This window comes from Cebidichthys violaceus, unplaced genomic scaffold (genome assembly GCF_023349555.1).
Source record: "Cebidichthys violaceus isolate CVI_PGR_0920_01 unplaced genomic scaffold, fCebVio1.0.p SCAF_48, whole genome shotgun sequence".
Taxonomy (NCBI): domain Eukaryota; kingdom Metazoa; phylum Chordata; class Actinopteri; order Perciformes; family Stichaeidae; genus Cebidichthys; species Cebidichthys violaceus.
Window position 1 is genome coordinate 442417 of NW_027176683.1, and position 20793 is coordinate 463209.

Genomic DNA, 20793 nt, shown 5'->3' on the forward strand with positions numbered 1-20793 from the left:
TCATTTCGTCTCAGAATGTTTAATGTCAGTGAGAAGTCATATATATATGTGATCTGAAAATACACAAGCCCACACATAAAAACGGACTAAATATAAACTTCGGACATCGATGATAAATGTTCCTGAACTTTAAGAATGAGGTCGATAGAAATGATCCTTAATGAGCACATATGTGGTCCTCACAGCTCTAAACACGTTCACTTCTTCTCTCTCTCTCCTCCGGGTTGATCTTCAGATTATCGCTGATTTCATGAACTGAAAAGAGACAAATGTATTTCACTTTAAATATGCAAATGTTAATTTTACACGAAAGTTCTTAATTAAATGAGAAAATATTTAGTAATTTAGTATTTAAGTCACAGAAGTGTAAACAATAGGCTTTAACTTGTAGTTATTTCATTTTAGGCAATTTAGAGATTTTGGGCTATTTTACTTTTTTCAGACTAGTGGAAAGAAAACATCCAAAATACACATTTATTCGTTTATTTTACTACTCTGTCTCTTTGCGTCTGTAGATTTCTCCTGAATTCACCAAAAGTTACCATTAGATAATGCCTCATTTGCATATTTAAACATAACATTTTAGTTAATTGTCTTAATGTCAGTAAGTATATAAACATACAGTATAAATGCTGCACAACATTCTGTATATATTTGTAGTATATTTCATATTTTGGTGGAAGAAGTAGAAATACCAGTGAAAGTCCTGAATTAAAAATGTAGTATTAAGTAAGTATTATCTGCTAAATGTACTCATGTACTCATTATGCAGAATGGCTCCTTTCAAAGTGTTTTATTTTATATATATATATATATATATATATATATATATATTACACACACACAATACTATATATATATATATTTTTATAACAGAGGATTTTAATGTAGTAGTTCTTCAATGTGGACCCAGTTTGAGATACTTTGTGTACTACTGAGTAGATTAGAAGTATAGAACTTAGTAAGTATCAAATATATGTAGTGCAGTAAAGAGTACAATATGTCCCTCTGAGATGTAGAAGTATTAAGTAGCAGAAAATAGAAATACTCCAGTACAAGTATGTCATAGTCCTTTAAATGTATTATTTCTATAATTTCACTTCAAGGGAAACTTTATTTCTTTTCAGTAGTTAAGTGATACTATTGTGTACTTGACATCGTTATCCTGTAGTACAGGTGAACAAACAGCATTAGAGACCATTTCTTACTGAACGTATTCATTCATTAACATTGAAACTCACCTGCTTGAAAGAGAAGCTGGCGACCTGGCAGTCACACGGCACACTCAGCAGATGAGCCTGGAAACGCTCTGACACAGGACGCAAATACTAACGTCACCCAAACGTCTTCAAAGCTTGTGTAAATGTGGGGCCTCAATATATACATTAATATACAACGTGCCATCAAAAAAGGTTACTCCTCATTTTTCGTGCGTTTTTTTCAACGAAAGTCCAGCATCTGCTCGTTAGATGAGTACAGTCTTTTCAAAATAAACTTCTGTCTTCACAGGAAACAAGTTGGTTAGGTTTAGGAAAAGATGGTGAAATAATTAGTTTAGAGAAAAAGATCGTCCTTTAGTTAAAATAACTACGGAAGTGCTAAAGATAATGATGAATGGTTTGATGGATAGGTGGATGGATGAATGGATGGATGAATGGATGGAATGATGAATGGATGGATGAATGGATGGATGGATGAGTGGGTGGATGGGTGGAATGATGAATGGATGGATGGATGAGTGGATGGATGGATGGGTGGATGGATGGATGGATGGATGGATGGATACATTAATGAATGAATGGATGGATGGATGGATGGATGGATGGATAAATGAATGGATGGATGGATGGATGGATGATGGATGGATAAATGAATGGATGGATGGATGGATGGATGGATGGATGGATAAATGAATGGATGGATGGATGGATGGATGGATGGATGGATAAATGAATGGATGGATGGATGGATTACCTTTGAGGATCTGAAGTTTCGTCAGGACGGCCACAAACTCGTCGTAGTTGATCCCGTCTTTGGAGCGGTTCTCCTGCCACAGAACTCTGAAGGTTTTATCGTCTAAATCGAACTCTGCACGATGAAGACAATGACGGAATGAAGAGAAAATCCACAAAAGAAACAAGACTGATTGAACTCCGACGCTCCTTAAATAACGTTGAGGAAACATCTAGGAAACAGGACGTATTACCACGCAGAGACAGAGCCTTTTTCATCTGGGTTTGGGTGACGGAGGGTGGGGTCCTCGTCTCGTAGCTCTCCACATACTCCCGCCTGAGAACAGCCACGTAGTGCTCCAGTTTGAAGACCTCCACCACATCCAGGTCTCCGGTCTTGTCCGCCTGAAAGTGCTGGTTAAAGAGCTTTAAATGAACTGAAAGCATGTAGCTCAACACCTCCTTGCTTCTATTACATGAAGGATTCTGAACGAGTTTGGTACCTTCTACTGAGACATATGCACCGCTTTCAGATGTGATGACTAAATGTGGCTCTCAACACAGAGCAGATCAACAGAACCAGCGGTGAAGTTTCAAAGGATACGTCCATGAGAGTCAACAGCAGATGGGCTGTCTTGAGACTCAGCGCTAAATTGGGGAGAATAGAGAAAAAGAATCATTCAAATGATGAGATAGTGTTGTTAAAATTAGAGGAAAAATAAACTGACTTTTGCCACGAACAGAGTAGCCCCCGGCGATCAGCTTAGCGAGAAGTCTTTCAGCATTTAACATCTGTTGGAAACAAGGACGCATAAAAGGACGATGAAGAATCAAGCAACTTACTTGCCTGATACATGTTTCCATGTCACTCATCTGTTGATAGCAATGTGCTCTCCTACGCTGAGTGTTTGGATGAAGCATTAAGTTGTTCATTTTTTACTTATTCAGCGGTTGGCTGTTAGCTAGCTAGATTACGAATTCCACTATGCTTTCATGCTATACTGGTTACAGAAAGTGAGGATGGCAATGCGTGGTGTATTTTGAGAATCAACACTAATTTGTTTTTGTAAACACTTACCTCAGGCCTGCTGTCTTCCTGTGAAAGACAAAGAACATGATGTCATGTGAAGATGTATAAGCAGAGAGGAATCTGATCAGTTAGTTCCAATGACCTTTTCCTTTACTTACCGATATACATTTGTCCTCCGGGAACGAGTTACACTGCAGCTCTTCTGGCCAGGAAACGCCAAAGCTCATCATCAAACCCTCGCAGCCCCCTTTGGCCCTCTCACAGAAAGACCTGCAGGGCCGCTGCACTTCCCCCGCCAAACACTGGGGGGCGTACACCATGCACACGAACAGGCGTATGTCCGCCGAGCACATCGTTTGCACCAACGCGTTGAAAAAGGACATCTTCGCCACCGCTTCCCTTTGACTCGTGTGTCCCAGAAGATTTGGACTGATGGTCTGGTTGTAGGACAGGCCCTGGCACATCGGTATGGTGATCGGCTCACAGATCCCTCCGCTGCTGCCCACTCCGTACTGGAACAAGACACACGCGGACGCCGTCACTCGCAGTCTAATTCCCATTGGACAGACTTTTGCATTGTGGCGACACCTTTGGTGAAATACTGCAATTGCACAATGTGTGGACTTGTGGCCTTTGGCAGACAATAGTTTACAGTAACTGTATTTCTATAGCGCCTCAACGAAAATATGACATTGGTCTGATTGCAACAGGAACTTCATTGTCCTGCTCGTGTCAGTCGAGTCATGTACGATTTTACTTACTTCTTGTCAAATTATCATGTGTGGCTTTGATGAAACATGTGGTGCAAACTAAGCTAACACATTTATTATTGTTAGTTTGACATTTGTAAATGTATCAACAGTCAAAAGTGGGCCATGAGTCACAAAATGTTAAGAAACCCTAGCGTAAAACAGACAAACGTATGTAGTAAACATCGTACGTGTTCACAGGACTCCGTGGTGAACGCTTCACACTTGAGGGAATCCGGCCACTTGAAGCCAAACCTGACCATCAGGGATTCACAGCCAGACCGCGCATGCTCGCAGACCGTTCTGCAAGGGGGTCGAGGTGTTCCCGACACGCACTCGGGAGTGTAGACGGAGCACAAGAAAGGCTTCAGATGAGTGGAGCACGCCACTTTTACAAGCGGATAAAACTGATGCACTTCCAGGCCTGCGACCTCCTGAGTTTCGTGGCCCAGGATGTTGGGCAGAACGGTCTCGGTGTAAGGCAGGTCTCTGCAGAGAGAGACTGTGATCGTCTGACATGAGGCGGTGGATGTTCGAGAAACACCGAAGCCTTGAACCTGAAAGAACAGAAACACAAATCAGGGAATCCTGAATATCTTTTGCAGCTCGCGCCTGCCCCTTCTGCTCGTTGTGCATTTTTAAAAAGTGGCTTTCTGCTACAATGATTTGTCTTTGGGAAAACTTGCAAGTTACTTTGTCTGTCTTAATGTCACACGGGTGGAGCTGGTTGACCCCACAGACTGTATGTAAGTGGACATAGTCATTGTGACATCACTCATTGGTTTGTGGACTGATGTTCGGAAGCCTCTAGTTTAGTAATTTCACTGTCGCCATCTTGGATTACGATCGTCGCCATCTTTGTTTTTTTGCAATCGATGAACCAAAGTTGCTATATTTGGAATGCGGAGGAGTGACGTAGAGACGTCGTATACGTCTCTGGTAGAGACCTGTCTGTCAGTGTGTAGCCCCGCCCCTAAATCATCCCCTGCTTTATGGTCTGTTTGACTCTAAATGGAGCATAATGTACTAAATGAACATCATGCTGTATTGAAGAAGACTGTAAACTAGAGATTGAGACCATAAACTCATAATCAAATGTGTTTTACTGATTTGTAAAGGCAGGAAATGTCACGAGACATGCACAGATATCAAACTACGCTGCTTTCATTTCATCAAGTGCACACTCGAAAATGAAGCACATTTAAAGATGCATACTTGTTTCTTTAAGAGTGCTTCATTCAAGTGTGAACAGCTTAATAACACAGACTGTCGCTCAGCCTTGAGTTCACGCCGTGTTGAAGAAGACTGTAAACTAGAGACTGAGACCATAAACTCATGTTTACAATGTTTACTGAGGGAATAAATCAAGAGAGAAGTAGAGTCATTTTAGACTAGACTTCTATACAACCAGAGGAGTCAGCAGTGAGAATGCAACGCTACCTTGCGATTGACAGGTCGACACCAAGGTGTTGTCTGATCTGGTGACGGTCAAAAACCAAGATGGTGACGGTCAAAAACCAAGATGGTGACGGACAAAAACCAAGATGGTGACGGACAAAAATCCGAACTCAACTCTTCAACATTGTAGTCCACAAACCAATAGATGACGTCACGATGACTTTGTCTACTTTTTCTATACAATCTACAGTCCGTTGGCTGCTTCAGGTGCCATTTTAGCTTTTTGCTAATATTCTTGGCTTTTTAAATTGTTGCTTTGTCCGAGACACTTTGTAACTTGTTTTTTGAAATACAAATAAACGTCCTATTTTTTAAAGCTCTTCACACCTTGTGGCTTCTGAGGCATTAAGTCCTTGTAAACATCTCAAAAGTCAGAAAAGAGCAGACTCACGTGTTCACAGGCCTCCGTGGTAAACGCCTCACACCTGAGGGCTTCTGGCCACTGCAGGCCGATCTTGTTCATCAGCGACTCGCAGCCGGACCTCGCCTGCTCGCACTGCATTCTGCAGGGAGGCCGAGGGGTTCCCGACACACACTTGGGAGTGTAGACGGAGCACAGCAAAGGCTTCAGGTGGGTGGAGCACCCGACTTGTATAAGCGGTGCAAACGCTTGTAGAGCCATTCCTGCCTCCTCCTGAGTCGCGTGGCCCAGGACGTTGGGCAGGACGGTCTCGGTGTAAGACAGCTCACTGCAGACAGGGACAGTGATGGTCTGACAGGATGCAGGAGGTGTTTCAGGCACACTGGTGTCTTGACCCTGAAAGAAAATAAGCATAAATCAGTGATGTCCACATTATCATTTCAGAAGCCTCTGTACTCTTTAGCACTAACGCTGTAACCAGTGGTGGAAGAAGTATTGAGACCTTTTACTCCAAAAAATACTCCATTACAAGTAAAAGTCCTGCATTCAAAATCCAACTCAATTAAAAATATTAGCAACAAAATGAACTCAAAGAATCCAAAGTAGAAGTACTCCTTATGCAAACTGACCTCTCTCAGCGTTTTATATATACAGTAGTCCTTCTACATTACTGTAATATTATTATTGATGCTTTTATGTGAGCAGTGTATCATCAACGTAGGGCTAATTTTAACTACGCAACATTCTGTTTTAATTTATAAGAATGCATAAATACTTTTAAACTGTTTGTTTGCCTCTATATTGTATCAACGAGTCGACGTCCTCATCAGTTCATACTGACCTGCACACAGTTGGACTCTGGTAAAGTGTCACATCGGAGCCTCGTCGGCCAGAGCAGCCTCTTGGCCTTGAGGGCGGAGTCGCAGTCTGTCTTGACCTTCTCACAGAGAGCTCTGCACGGCTTCATCTGGCTGTTCTCGTCCGAGCCACATTCGGGCACGACGACCCGACACATGAGCACGGCCACGTTCGGCGAGCAGGCGGCCTCCACGATCTGACCGGTCTCTCGCAGGTTGAAGCCCGGCGCTCCGGTCGGATGCGCGGTCGTGGCGTAGCCCAGACCTTGACAAAAGCTGGATGTCACTGGCTTGCAATTAGCCCTGCTGTGTGCCCGCTGAGGAGACAGCAGCGAGCCCAAAACCACCAAGAACAAATGCTTCATGACTCCTCGAGTGATCTCCACAACTGCCTCGTGCTGTTTGACAAAAGCTTTCGTAGTTTTTGATACCAGAGCGTCTCTGCTGCGCTGCGTGTAGGAGGTGGAGTAGGAGTCCACGAATGGGGTCTCTACGAACAAGGCACTGATTTAGGACCACTGCTAAGGTCGCATATCAATAAGATACTGAACACAAAATGAGCAACTAACTGGTCCCAGAACAGCAGCAGCCCTATTCTGAGGATCAAGTCAACATCTGGTTGTGATTGTGTGTTTTTCTGTGTAACCTTCACGGGGGGGGGCGGGGCTTTCTGTTGCACAAAGGCTGGCACAATAAACCTGACTTCTGGGAGGAAAATATTTCAACACTTAATAGGAACGAGAAAGTGTCAACATGTTGGGATTTTAAAAAAACAACAACTGTGAGTCCCTTGAGCTTTGATTCCCCATAATTAAAAATCAATGTTTTCCCGTAAACAGGATTAGTTGATTTCAGACTGCAAGACAAAGCGGTTGACTCTTGCACTGCGTTCCAGAGAGGATCATTCTTCATTGCACCTCGTAGCTGCACTTTCAACGCCCTCTTGGCCCTATATATCTGCTGTGCAAAGGATTGTGGGTTAGAAAAGCATACTGCAAAATGCGACCGGATGCAGTCGGCCATCCTGTTGGATGTTTTTGGCATTTGACATACTGAATCCTTTTCTGGCATACTGAGTATGGTAGTAACTATTCTTATTTTCAGGTGATTAAAGTTACTGTGAGGAACTTTAATTTAGTGTTGGTTCTGTTGGTCCCTGTGGACTAAAGCTGTAGTGTCTCTGAGCACCAGAGTCCCTTTAGAAAACCTCTAAAGCAGGGTCTGACAGTCTGCCCCTCTCAGTCCTGGTTCTGGTTCTCCCGTTGCCTCCCTTCCTTCCAGCGAGTCCAGCAATACGTCCTGGGTCTCCAGCAGAGAGGAGAAGCTCTGCTCCTGGAGGAGGAGGAGGAGGAGGAGGAGGAGGAGACGCTGCTGCCGGGAGCTGAGCTCTCCTCCTCCCTCCGGAGCTCCGTCTGCAGGTCCGAGGCTGCAGGTGAAGCCGGATCTGGGTCTGTCCACTATACTCTGTATTGGGACATACTAAGTCTTTTTCTGGCTTATTAAGTAGTACTTTAGTACGGGTCTTGGAACGCCCAGCTTGTCTCCCTTTTCAAAGACCTCTGAGTCAAAAGACAATGCTTTGAGGACGCCTGGAGTCAAATATCAGAGACTTTTATAAAGATAAAAGATGACATGAATGCATTTAATGACAGAAAGATCAAAGATGTGTAGCAGAACAGGACTTTTGTAACCGACACCTAATCCCCAATTTTCAAAAAAGTAAATATTTGGTCCATACTGAAACTTGAATCCTCATGAATCATCCAAACAGAACCGAGAGTCCACTTTTGTACCGCGAGACGCTTTAGAGCTTCACAGTTCAGGCTCGTTCCCGTTCTCATCGTGAAGCTGCCGATCTGAAGGGTTCCACTGCAGGAACCAAGACGTGAGCTCCTTCAGGCAAAACAAATGACAGAGGAGGAGGGGCTACACGGTGATTGACAGGTCTCTACGTCACTCCTCCTCAGTCCAAATATGGTCACTTCCTGTTCACTGGTTGAAAAAAAAAAAAAAAACAAGACGTCGACGATCGTAATCGAAGATGGCCGAACTCGAGGCTTCAAACCATCAGACCACAAACTAATGGGGGACGTCACGATGACCACGCCCACTTCTTATATACTGTCTGTTTCCAGGTCGCACCTCGCCGATCCTCTGGTGTGTTTCCAGCGTCGACGTTCATTATTCTTTAAAAAAACGAGGCTAAAATCAAGACTTAGGGTTCCTTGTGTTGTTTAAAAACGTGTGACTCTCTCCACCAAAGTGCGACTAGTGAACCTGGGACTTCAGAGCCACCAGCACAAAGTTTCTTGGGGAGAAGTTTGGGTCAAAGAGAGGAACCAGCTGGCTGTCCACACCTGCAACAGAGACACGAGGCTTCAGTTAGAGCCGGCGGGGAAACAAATAAACAGAATTGTTAGTCGTCGACAGTCACCCAGCGGCTCACCGTTCTCCTGCAGGTAGATCATCCTGTCCAGCAGCACCAGCGTCTCCACCACAGGAGCCAGCAGCAGCGCCAGGCTGAAGTAGACCACCACCCTGCCCTGCTGCTCCAACATGGCCTCCACCTGCTCCGGGTCCAGAGGCAACCCGGGGGGCAGGCCGACCCGAGCCAGACCCAGACGGGCGTACCTGATGAGGGGACGCAGCGAGTGGACTATTTATTTTTTTTAGTGGAAGCAATACAATATTTTTTTAAATCAATATTTTGTCAATTTATTGATTTCTTTAAAGAAGTAGCCGTGTAATAAGCGGGATAATGTACATTATTGATTATTTATTCACATCACTACGTTACTTTCAGCTGGTGAGTAAGTTCTTAGTTAAAAATCAGAACTTTTGTTACTACTTTATGTCTGCCTCTATTAACGTTTACACTTTTGTCGTGAGCGCTTTATTGTAGAGAAGCTGTGCTGAATTTAATTTTAATTATAAACAATTCATTGATTGATCTTTTAGTCATAAAATTGTGAAAAATGCCCATCACAATATCCCAGAGCTCAAGGGGACTTCTTTAAAATTTGTTTTACTCATATTATATATTCAAATACTCAATTTAAAATGATATAAAACAAAGAGAAAAACACGTGAGAAGCTGGAACCAGATTTTTTGGGGGATTTTCCCTTGATTAGAACGGACTTGAACCATTAGACCTGCTGTACTGGCGGCTGTGGCGCTCACTCACTCTGTAAATGGCAGTAAGTGGGCCTTCTTTATGGTCTGGATTCCCGCCCTCCGCAGATCCGGTCTCGTATCCGCGATGAAGGTCTCCAGCGTGGCCCGGTAGCAGTGCGTCCTCAGAGCCTCGCCTCCCTCCCGGAGCCTCCGGGCATAGTCCTCAACGGCGTGACACGCCCCCTCCCTCGCCTTATAGGACAGCCGATGTCCCGGCAGCCCCCCCACCCAGGAGCTCATCGGGTAGCCGAACTCTGAGGGGTCGGCGTCCTGGTCTGGCGGCTGCGCGGCTGGTACCAGACCCGGAGGGGCGGGGTTTTCTTTGGTCGTGATTTTCATGTAGCAGCACGCCACGGAGGTGATGGCGCGCACGTGTGGGCAGTTGACGAAGTGGCGGAGGAGGGTGGCGCTGAGGTCACCGCAGGCGTGGAGACCGGTGAGGACGAAGTCCGGATGGCCTCGGTCAGGACCGGCACCCTCCTGACGGACACTCTGGACACACGAGCGGCAGTTCTCTGCAGATGACGCCCCCTCAGACTCGCTCTTTCTGTACTGGTGTTGCGATGTCGGTTCAGATTCCAGTGAGTCCGCGGAACCACGACGCCACGAAGTCCGGACCGCATGAGAACAGGGAGGGTCGACGTGCTCGGAGCCCCGCGGTCTCTTTTTGCTGGGTCCAGGTGGAGTCGGGGGACGTTCTGTGACACGTTGAGCAGCACTGAGCTGCTTGATGAAGGCCTCCCATGATGCCTTGGGGTTTACCCAACCGGCCACGTGGCGGGGAGACGACCGTGACACTGGGACCAGAGAGGAGCCGTTCTAGGAGGAAGAAACATTTTTACAATTCCAAAAAGCTTGAATGTTCAGAACCTTTCAGTGAAGAAATGTGAAGCTTAAAAAAGTGACTACTTAGTGATTACTACGAGGAACTTTCATTTAGTGTTGGTTCTGTTGGTTCTGTTGGTCCCTGTGGACTAAAGCTGTAGTGTCTCTGAGCACCAGAGTCCCTTTAGAAAACCTCTCATTCTACTGCAGCAGGGTCTGACAGTCTGACCCTCTCAGTCCTGGTTCTGGTTCTCCCGTTGCCTTCCTTCACTCCAGCGGGTCCAGCAATACGTCCTGGGTCTCCAGCAGAGAGGAGAAGCTCTGCTCCTGGAGGAGGAGGAGGAGATGCTGCTGCTGCTCCCGGGAGCTGAGCTCTCCTCCTCCCTTTGGCGCTTCGGGTCTGTCCACGGTGGACCGGTCTCTGCTGGAGGATCTGGGTCCGTCCACGGTGGACCGGTCTCTGCTGGAGGATCTAGGTCTTGTCCACGGTGGACCAGGTCTCTGCTGGAGTCTGAGCTGAAGGAGGTTCTGGTGAACCTGCATGAGTTCATCTGGTTTCACCAGAATCCGACCCGGTGGCTCCGATGACATCATTAAGAATAACTCTATAGAAACAGACCATCTTCTCTCTGATGGTCTCTGTACTGATGGAGGTCTGATAGAGGACCAGGACTACACTGAGACTGGTTCATATAGAGGACCAGGACTACACTGAGACTGGTTCATATAGAGGATCAGGACTACACTGAGACCGGTTCATATAGAGGATCAGGACTACACTGAAACTGGTTCATATAGAGGACCAGGACTACACTGAGACCGGTTCATATAGAGGATCAGGACTACACTGAAACTGGTTCATATAGAGGACCAGGACTACACTGAGACTGGTTCATATAGAGGATCAGGACTACACTGAAACTGGTTCATATAGAGGATCAGGACTACACTGAGACCGGTTCAGGACCAGTTTAAAGTTCCTCACACACCCTTTGTTTATGGACCAATAGCACCAACCTTTTTCTGCGCCTCCTTCTCCAAGGCACACAGTAACTGTCCGTCAAACTTGGACGCCGTGGCAACCAGGGTGCCATCGGCCTCAATGGCGGTCACAGACAGTCCGAGCCCGAAGGACAGGAAGCGGGTCAGGTGACCCTGTTTGGAGCGAGAGGGGAGGGAAATGTTTCATGTGTGATGATTCTTCCTCTGTTCTATTAAAAACACACCAGCTGTGTCACCGGGTCACATGTCGCTTTGTCACCATGAACACACACACACACACACACACACACACACACACACACACACTCACACACACACACACACACACACACTGTAGTTTATTCTGTAGCACCAAATGTGGATTAATCCGCCACTGAAAATAGTCCCCAACAAATGCACTATTTCCTCCTGTTTTGTTTGATAAAAATAACACTGAGTTGCTGTTTTTAGGGCTATTTTTTAAACATGAAACTTACATATGTGTGTGTATTTAAAAAAAGTATTAAGTCTTATGAAATTTGCTGACAGAATAATCTGCTATCCACCTTCAACTTAACCACAAGCTCTCTCTGCAGTGTTGACATGCACACATACTGCAGAATAATAACAATAGTAATAATAATAATAATAATAATAATAATAATAATATGGACAGAATAATACCTGTCCAGAGCCAACATCCACCACCTTGTTACAGTCAGTCTGGTCACAAAGCTGTTTTACCAGCTGGGATAAAAGAAACAGATTCAGAGAAACGGGTCAATTTAAACTTTTTTTAAAAAGTGACAGTAGCCAATGAACAATCCCGTACCGAGCCCAGCTTGCGGATCTCGTGCTGTTTCTTGGGTTTGACGTGTTTCCTGAATATGTGTCCCAGCAGTGAGCTCTGACTCTGGTTGTCCAGGAACTCCTCGGGCTTCACCGAGCCGACCGCGCCGCCTCGCGCCCGCCTGCACTCTCTGGGAAACGCCAGAGCGTGAGCGGTGGCACGAAACGCCAGCAGGGACAGAGGCCACACCGAAGGGTATCTGGAACGACCAAACACAAGCTTACGGTGAACCATCGCGCAGATCACGAGGCCGGCAGGGTCTTATATCTTCTCACTGTCAACACATCCCACAAGCATGTCCATGCTGCTACACAGGAAACTAATTCAACAGAAAGTAACCAGGCTGCTATGAGAACTAATAGGCTTTCTTGAAATCTATTCTTGACTCAATATGCAGAGTGTGAGCATACTAATATGAGGCTAAGTGTTCCTGTAAAATGTTGCTAATGTTAGATTTTTTTTCCTAACCTCACTTTAGGTGTAAGACTTTGTAAATGGCCTGATTAAAACCCAGTAGTACCTCCTGTCTCCATGGGTAGCATCCAGTAACAGGTCTGCAACCTGCTGATAGGTCAGATCCTGCAGCACAGGCTGCCACGCGCTGGGTAAAGACTGCCAGTGATCTTTAGAGAAGAACTCCTGTGGGGGGAAACAAACACTGTGACAGTTATTAGAGGAACTACAGAGAATGGGATATGAATACAGTTTCTTTTCTAAAATTGTGGATAAAGAACTGTATGTTCTTTAAACCAAGAATATTCATGATTTTATTCCAGTTAATCACGGCTGATTCAGCTGATCTACTGGCGTTCAAACAGACGGGGCATTGAAATCAGATGGTAGGGATGAAGACATGCATCCATGCAGTGGTGGAGGCAGTACTGCAGTAAAAGTACTTATAAACTAAATGTATTTAAAGTAGTGACTGCTCAGTAAACGGTTTGACTGTTATATCTGATGTTTCATGTTAACTTCTTTATATCATGTTGTCTAGTTTAATCTACATCAAAGCATCATATTCGATCAGATCATCATACGTGTGGAGCCTCTCTGTCCTGTGAGAACCAAGGATGCAATATATGCAACAACAGTGTGTTGGTGCCAGTGGCAACATTTTTTGTTTACAAACACAATAATATAACTCGTAGCTAAAGCTAAACTGGAAAAGGCTGCAAACTGTGACATGTCAGTTATCGATACGCACAATTATATAGGAGTCGGACACGTGGCTGTACTGAGACAGGAACGTGGTGAGTCTTTTCGCCAGCTCTCTCTGTTGTTCTGCTGGAAGGCTTGACGTAAACATCTCCACATCTTGGGCTGCTGGGAAGTTTAGCTAAATTAGCTCGCTAAGCTAACAAACATTTGGTTTTGAAGGCGAGCTAATGCTAATATAGCTTCTTTTTTTTAACGCTGCCTTATTTTTGCTAGTTAAGACGAAGTCGAGCGGAACTTAACGTCGGAAATTCTAAAGCAAATTCCGCGTTTTTTTCATTTCGACAAATGCTTGTTGTTGTTAGCCACTAGCAAGCTAACTTTAGCATAGCTGTAACATGTTTAGAAGGCAGCATGACCCGGATATTGACAGTTTGTCAAGCCGGAAGAAGCCCGAGGTCCAAAATGTTTCAATATCTTAGACTAACTAATATTATTAAGAACATATGAGCCAGTTGTTTTTGTTTTTTGTTTTGATTATTATTTATTTATTTATTTTATTTTATTTTACATTTTATTCTTTTATCCTGATCCACACTCCATACCAGTTGGTGGCGGTAATGCGCCAATTAATTGTTTGCCAACCGCCAATAAACCTCAAAAAAGAAGAAGAAGAAGAAGAAAGCGGAAGGTCCACAATGAGTGCAGCAGGTCTGGTTCTCTATTTCACAAAGTTGTTTTCTAGTAGAGAACCCGTCGCCATCGAGCTTCTTATATGTCCACAAACACACGAAGAAGAATTTTGCCGCTGAGAGACATTCATATCTAGAAAACATTAACCGTTGAGTTGGCAGAAACCACAGCCGGCGGCTAGCGAGCTAACGGCTAACTTGCGGTTAACGTCAACATCCGCTAATGTCTAAAGTCGGAACTAGTTAGCTTTTATGACGTTTACGAGCTAGTTTAAGACATTCGTTGTGGATTTGTCTTGTTTGTACAAAGTTATGTGTCATCAGGTTGTAAACCACTTGTAAATGAATGTGGAAAACGAAGCAAATGTTGTTTTTTCACGTCACTTAAAGTTAATTTATTAATCTTTGGTTCTAACTAGTTAACTACTCAAGTAATAGTAAAATTAATAATAGTAAATAAATATATAATATAATGAAAATGTATTTATGTTATATAATGTATTTATTTTATGTAATGTATATATAATAGTAATTATTATTATTATTATATAATAGTACTGCATTTGAGTACAAATACGACTGAATTTCCTTTGTGTTGCATAATGACAATAAATGATCCTCGAATACTTTTACTTTTCCTACTTTAAGTACATTTAGTTATTAATACTTACGTACGTTTACTTAAGTAAGGCGTTGAATGCAGGACTTTTGTAGTAGTATTAATTAGTATAGTAATTTGTAGTTATTGTTTCTGTGTGTCTGAATCCACTGGTTAGAACCACACATGTTGGTAACGAGAGCCCTCTGGTAGTAGAAAGATGCTTAACAACATTATTTAATAAGATAAAAAGTCAAAATTCTATGAACAATTTAAGATATAGTGATATGATGTGATGCGTTCAAGTGCTTCTCTTAAATTCTGTCTTTTAGTTTGAAGGCCTCTGGTTATAATATTGAAGTTATACCTTGAAATCCTGCAAATTAAGACAAGAGTTTGATGACGTTTTTCTTTTCTCGCAGGATGATCCATTTCAACTGGTGTCAGCTGATACAAAACGGGACCACAGAGGGTGAAGACCGGTTGAGGAGGTCAGCGTAAGAACCTTCTGCCCCGATTGCTGCGAGGGAACATTACTTCTGAACCTCCGCAACCATGTCGGACATTACGCTCAACGTGAGCTACGCTGATGGCTCTGCACGGAGGAGGCCTCAAAGAGGAACCCGAGGGAGATTCAGCAGGTTTCCCAACAGGACGCATTTTACCGGGCAGAGGGGCCGCCTGGAAGGTAACCACAGAGAGAGACCGCCCGGACCCTACCCACCTCCGCGCCAAAATGGCGCTTTTACGCACACCTCAAGTTCACCGCTTCCAAGCGGCGCAGCCGGCGCTTCCCCCTTTAGCCACAAGGCTTCGACGTCCACGCAACACCTGCCTTCCAGGACTGCGAACAACAGAGGCTGCCGTGGAAAGCCAAAGGAGCCGGTGCACAGAAAACCGGCAACCGCCGCCCACCGGCCCTCAGCGTCGTGCAGCCATAAACCCGCCGCCGCGCAGACCTCAGCGGGAATCCCCACAAAGTACCTCGCTCTCGACTGTGAGATGGTGGGCACCGGGCCCAAGGGGAGCATCAGCCAGCTGGCCCGCTGCAGTCTGGTGTCCTACGACGGAGACGTGGTTTACGATAAATTCATCAACCCCTCCGTGCCCGTCACCGACTACCGCACCCGGTGGAGCGGCATCCGGCGCAGTGACCTCGTCAACGCCACGCCGTACTCTGAGGCCAGGAAGGAGGTGAGGAAGCCGAGTGAAGCCAATTCAGAAGTGTGTTAAAGCTGCATTCTCTCTAGTGTCCAGCAGGGGGCGACTCCTCTGGTTGTATAGAAGTCTAGTCTAAAATGACTCTTCTTCTCTCTTGATTTATTCCCTCAGTAAACATTGTAAACATGAGTTTATGGTCTCAATCTCTAGTTTACAGTCTTCTTCAACACAGCATGATGTTCATTTAGTACATTATGCTCCATTTAGAGTCAAACACACCATAAAGCAGGGGATGATTTAGGGGCGGGGCTACACAGTGATTGACAGGTTAGGTGAGTTCCTTCAGTGGAAACGTGCTCGTTGTTCGTCAATAAAACTTTGCACATTGTCACATTATAGAGAAAGGGTTTATATTTGTTTTCATATAAATGAATTTGATGCCAACATGTCAAATGAACCAAAAGAAGTGTGTGTGTCATTAATGTGAATGTTTGTGTTTGACTTTGCATCTCCGTGTTCGTCTTGTGGGACGAACGTCTTCATGTTTAATTCAGAATTGTTCCGCATTAAGATACAAAGCACACGGGTTTAGTATTACTCTCACTAATGTTAATATTTAAGATGCATATCAGCACTTCAAAATATTAAGTTCCACTTTGAATGCAGCTATGGTGAAACATTCTGGATAACCAGCGATTTAATTTAAATTTAAAATTTATTTTATTTAAATTCATACATTTTTTATACATTTTTATTAATTTAATTTGTATACCTTTTTTGTTATTAAATGTATTATTTTTTGCAATTCTTTATTCATTTTTTTATTTAAACATTTTTTTTTTACATTTTCTTTTAATTTTTACAATTCAAAAAAATTATTATAATTTAATTTTGTATTTTAATTTGATGTTATTTCAAGTTTTTGTTTGTTTGTGTTCCTGACACTGCATAGATCAGATTGTTGTCTGTTTACGATGAAAAATAATTAAAACTGTGCGTTCCATTTTCCAAAACCTAAAGCTGTCCTTTAGCTGTCACAGTCACACGGTAGCTGTCAGTCTTTCACTGCTCACCTCCTCTTCTTCTTCTTCTTCTTCTTCTTCTTCTTCTGCAGATCCTGAGGCTGCTCATGGGGAAGGTGGTGATCGGCCACGCTGTCCACAACGACTTCAAGGTCCTCGGTTACTCTCACCCGGCCGTCCTGACCAGAGACACGTCTCGGATCCCGCTGCTCAACCAGAAGGCCGGCTTCGCCGCCGCCGAGTGCGCCTCGCTGAAGAGACTCACCAAGGCCATCTTCAACCGGGACATCCAGGTCAGGAGTCCGCTCCACACGGGCAGCTCGGCAACGCTAACATCCATAACACGTTTTCTTTCAGACTGACGGAAAGAAAAACATCCAAATAGACGTTTGCAAAAAGTTTGCATTAGATAATGCCTCATTTGCATATTTTAACATGACATTTCATAAAAACATAACTGAGGTAAACAAAACATTTTTACATCTTTCGCAGACAGTAATCGGTGCTTTTAACACGCGTAGAACATCCTCGGCAGCATCGTTGTCGTTGTTACTCCACGGTTTCGGCGCACAGCTGACGACCCCCTTTAGTCCCGCCCCTGCCGCTGATTGGCCAATCGCGAGTCCTTCCCGCTGCCCTGATTGGTCGATGACCTTTTAATCGCGGAACCGCTGTTTCGTGTCACGAATGCCGGACTAATCGGTCGACTAGAGCTCGGTGGAGTGGGCGGGTTCAAAGGTTCAGTAGCATTCCCGTACACCAAACCTCCCGGTTTCATTCCTCTCTTTATTTTGAAGGGTATCAGGACGGGGGTTGACAGGAAGTCCTAAAAAAAAAAAAGGGAACAACACAAGTGGCTGAAATCAGCTTTCCTCATGACGGAGTAAATAGTAGACGACTTGAGATAAACCGCGTCACCGCGTGGAGTTGCGTTTAAAACCAGACCCCTGTTCTCTTGTGTCCTCAGACCGGGAGGAAGGGCCACTCTTCTGTGGAGGACGCCAGAGCCACCATGGAGCTTTACAAAGTGGTGGAGGAGGAGTGGGAGAGGATACTGGCCTCCAGGTCTCAGGCCTGCTAGTGCCGCGGTGAAGAGAAGAGACAACGAGGACATTAAACTGGGTTCAAAGCGACCGGTCTTCTCTCTTCTGCTGTCCTGTTGACGCGAGGATGAAGAAACCCAGAACACTTCGTCGTGGGAGGAGGCCGTACAGCGAGTGTTCGGTTCCGCCGGTTCTTTCTCAGGGTTTGCATTGTGTTTATAAAGGTGCTCCTGCCACTAGGGGGCAGTCGTGTCTTAAAGCTACATCATGAATGATGACGCGTCACGTTTTTAATGAAATCAGATGTCAACGTAAAGGCCACTAAAAGAGATCACATGTCAGTTTAATCATCCTGAAGTAACGATTTGATCAACAGATGATGCTCTTCAGGGAGGTCACCAGTTTAACAAAGTACTGAGGTCGTTAGTCCTAAGTAGTACCTCAACAAAACATGATTAAATATTCCCATGAAGCCCACAGGATCGTTTCAACATAAAGTCCCTGATAATCGTCCCGTGAAGATGTTTGAACACTCTGTTTTAAAGGTAACCTCTGCGGTAGCTTCGTCCCTGATGTTCCTTATGAACTCGTCTTAACGAGACGTTTACTCGACTCAACCAGCAATCCAAGTTGTCCTTCTGAACCTCCGGTTCGTGTACGTCTGCTGTGTGGGTGTGTTTTTTGAAAGATGGATGTGCTCTCCTTCAGAGGTTTTGGTGCAGTTTTCCTATATGCAACGACCGCCGTCTGCCGTCGATTCAGCTCGGTGCTTCGCTCCAAATAAATCACTACCACACCATCGCTTTGAGCTTGTCGCGTCGTTTCACACCGAGAGTCCGAAAAGACGGGCGATCTGAGACAAACGTTAAGCGCCGCTGTTCCTGTCAGAGGGACGACGCACTCGGATGCCAGTTTGTCGTATCGAGAGGTCTTCGTCCTCCACATTTATATCAGCAGCTCTCGACACTGTAACCTTCATGGCGGGAGGGTCTATTGCATTTAGACGCCATCGGTTTTCTCTCTGTTTATCTAATAAACTGGGGACTGAAATCAGCGGGGATGTAAAGTTTAAATGTGTGTTTTCTTGTTAAAGTTAAAGGGTTAGGGTCTCAGCAGAGTGAGTGTTTTGGTCATTTTGTCCACATTAATAATGATATTTTCTAATGCAAATTTCGTCTGATTTGAGGTGAAAGATGTTGCATAAAAACGAGTATCATCAAAGTCCAAAAACACTGACCTCATCAGCAGTGTTGCTGAGATTTGGCTGCAACAGATTGAGCTTGTTGACGTTGGAACGCTTTTCTTTCTTTGATAGTTTGAGACTTTTTTATTCTGTCAATGTTCTTGCACAACTTTAACATTTTGAAAAAGTAAAGAAGGGTTTTATAGAAACAAGACTCACAGTTTACTGCAGCCGTGAGGATGTACTCGGCTACGCTGTTGCTTTGAGCTAAATGCTAACGTCGGAATGCTAATTTGCTCACAATGACAATGCTAACATGCTGATAATTAGCAGTGGTAGTGTTCCTCACGTGTTAGCATGCTAACATTAGCGCTGAACTCAAAGAACTGCCGACGAACGTCAGTAGAAGACACTTTGACCTGCTGGTGGCGCTACGGGCAAAGTCAGGAGATCACCAGGGTTCATCCTCTGAGGACCGTGAATGTCTGCAACGTTTCACGACAACGCCTCCAAAATAGTGAAGATGTTTTGGAAGAAGGCGGTGGACGGACGGACCGTCGGCGGCGTCTCTAGAGCCACGTTAAGCGAGGCTGAAGTTCACCTGAGAAACATTTAAGAATCCGTCTTTCTGTCTTCTGCCACTGCGTGTCAACCAGAACAGACTTGAGATCAAATGTTTTCCCGCTCTAGTCCAGGTCCAACATTTGGTGACCGTTGCACCAACGGCCTCACGTTGCTCCACTTTCTGTCTCCGCCAACAAAACGTTTGTCCTCAAAGGTGAGCGATCGGCACTATTTCCCCGCTGCGAATTCAACACCTGCTCATTAATTATGCAGCGTGCCATCCTTCCTGACAGAAATACAAAATAAAGAAAATAGCCACAGCGAGACACAACTGCTGGTCACAGAGAAGCTCATTAAAGAGGCTCCAACAGCAGCAATGAATCACCGGCTCCTTCTCGTTTTAAATCCGGTACGACCAGAAGCGTCAAGGACTTTTAAAGAAAGTGTGAGAATACTGGTGTGTTTTTGTTTCTGTAAGAAAGGGTTCAGCAGAATCCTGCAGGTTTCTGTTAGAATGAGGTAGTGAGAGGTGTCCTGAGGTGAAGACAAAGTCCCGTGTCTGTTCTTTGTCTGCCGTCCAAACCGGCAGCTGACTGGAAACCTCCTCGGTGTCACCAGATAGATGCCAAAGACTCCGACGGTCACGGTCTGAAGTAGCTGGCAAAGGAGGCCGTGGAGTCTCCTGAGCTGGAAATACTCCTCAGTGTTTCAGGTCGTAAATAGAGGAGAGAAGTAAACCACACAAGCAGAAATCTGGAACCACGGACGAAAAGTAGAGGAAAAAAACCAAAGTTCAGCTTCTTCCCTCTGTTTAAAACAAGCCAGACGGAGACATAGAAGGAATCACGGGACGAACAAAGCTGCAAGAAAAAGAGTTTCTGCAACACGTGACATAGAAAATGCAACGGCCACACTCAAGGAAAGATGAGTCTCTGGTCCCGTCTTTACCACCTTGGATTCAATCCAATAAAGAAACCTGTCAAAGTGTCCACAGATCCCTGCACCTTCAATGTGATTGACCATGGTGGACTGAGGACAGACTGGACGCTGCAGGGACTCTCTATTGCCTCTAGAGGGACGAGTGGAATCACAAGACTACAGTCTAATTACAGTCGATATCCCTGCAACACAATACGT

At 44.8% G+C, this 20793-nt stretch overlaps 3 protein-coding genes across 3 annotated transcripts; 1 reads left to right on the forward strand and 2 right to left on the reverse strand.

Annotated features, from left to right (window-relative positions):
• LOC137887087 (uncharacterized) lies at positions 1-7904 on the reverse strand. Its single transcript, XM_068729866.1, has 11 exons — positions 6392-7904; positions 5581-5946; positions 3923-4288; positions 3141-3494; positions 3031-3048; positions 2681-2744; positions 2557-2600; positions 2207-2357; positions 1975-2088; positions 1242-1309; positions 1-255 (listed from the first exon to the last, which is right to left on the reverse strand). Exons 1-11 carry the CDS (start codon positions 6770-6772, stop codon positions 232-234), a joined length of 1950 nt encoding a protein of 649 aa, XP_068585967.1. The 5' UTR covers positions 6773-7904; the 3' UTR covers positions 1-231.
• Positions 7905-8403: 499 nt separating this feature from the next.
• Positions 8404-13820, reverse strand: mettl25b (methyltransferase like 25B). Its single transcript, XM_068729871.1, has 8 exons — positions 13443-13820; positions 12759-12877; positions 12221-12437; positions 12073-12135; positions 11425-11562; positions 9593-10401; positions 8854-9038; positions 8404-8764 (listed from the first exon to the last, which is right to left on the reverse strand). Exons 1-8 carry the CDS (start codon positions 13542-13544, stop codon positions 8676-8678), a joined length of 1722 nt encoding a protein of 573 aa, XP_068585972.1. The 5' UTR covers positions 13545-13820; the 3' UTR covers positions 8404-8675.
• A 200-nt stretch (positions 13821-14020) lies between these two features.
• On the forward strand, positions 14021-18967 carry isg20l2 (interferon stimulated exonuclease gene 20-like 2). Its single transcript, XM_068729904.1, has 4 exons — positions 14021-14104; positions 15106-15877; positions 16959-17159; positions 17834-18967. Exons 2-4 carry the CDS (start codon positions 15239-15241, stop codon positions 17945-17947), a joined length of 954 nt encoding a protein of 317 aa, XP_068586005.1. The 5' UTR covers positions 14021-14104; positions 15106-15238; the 3' UTR covers positions 17948-18967.
• Positions 18968-20793: the final 1826 nt, after the last annotated feature.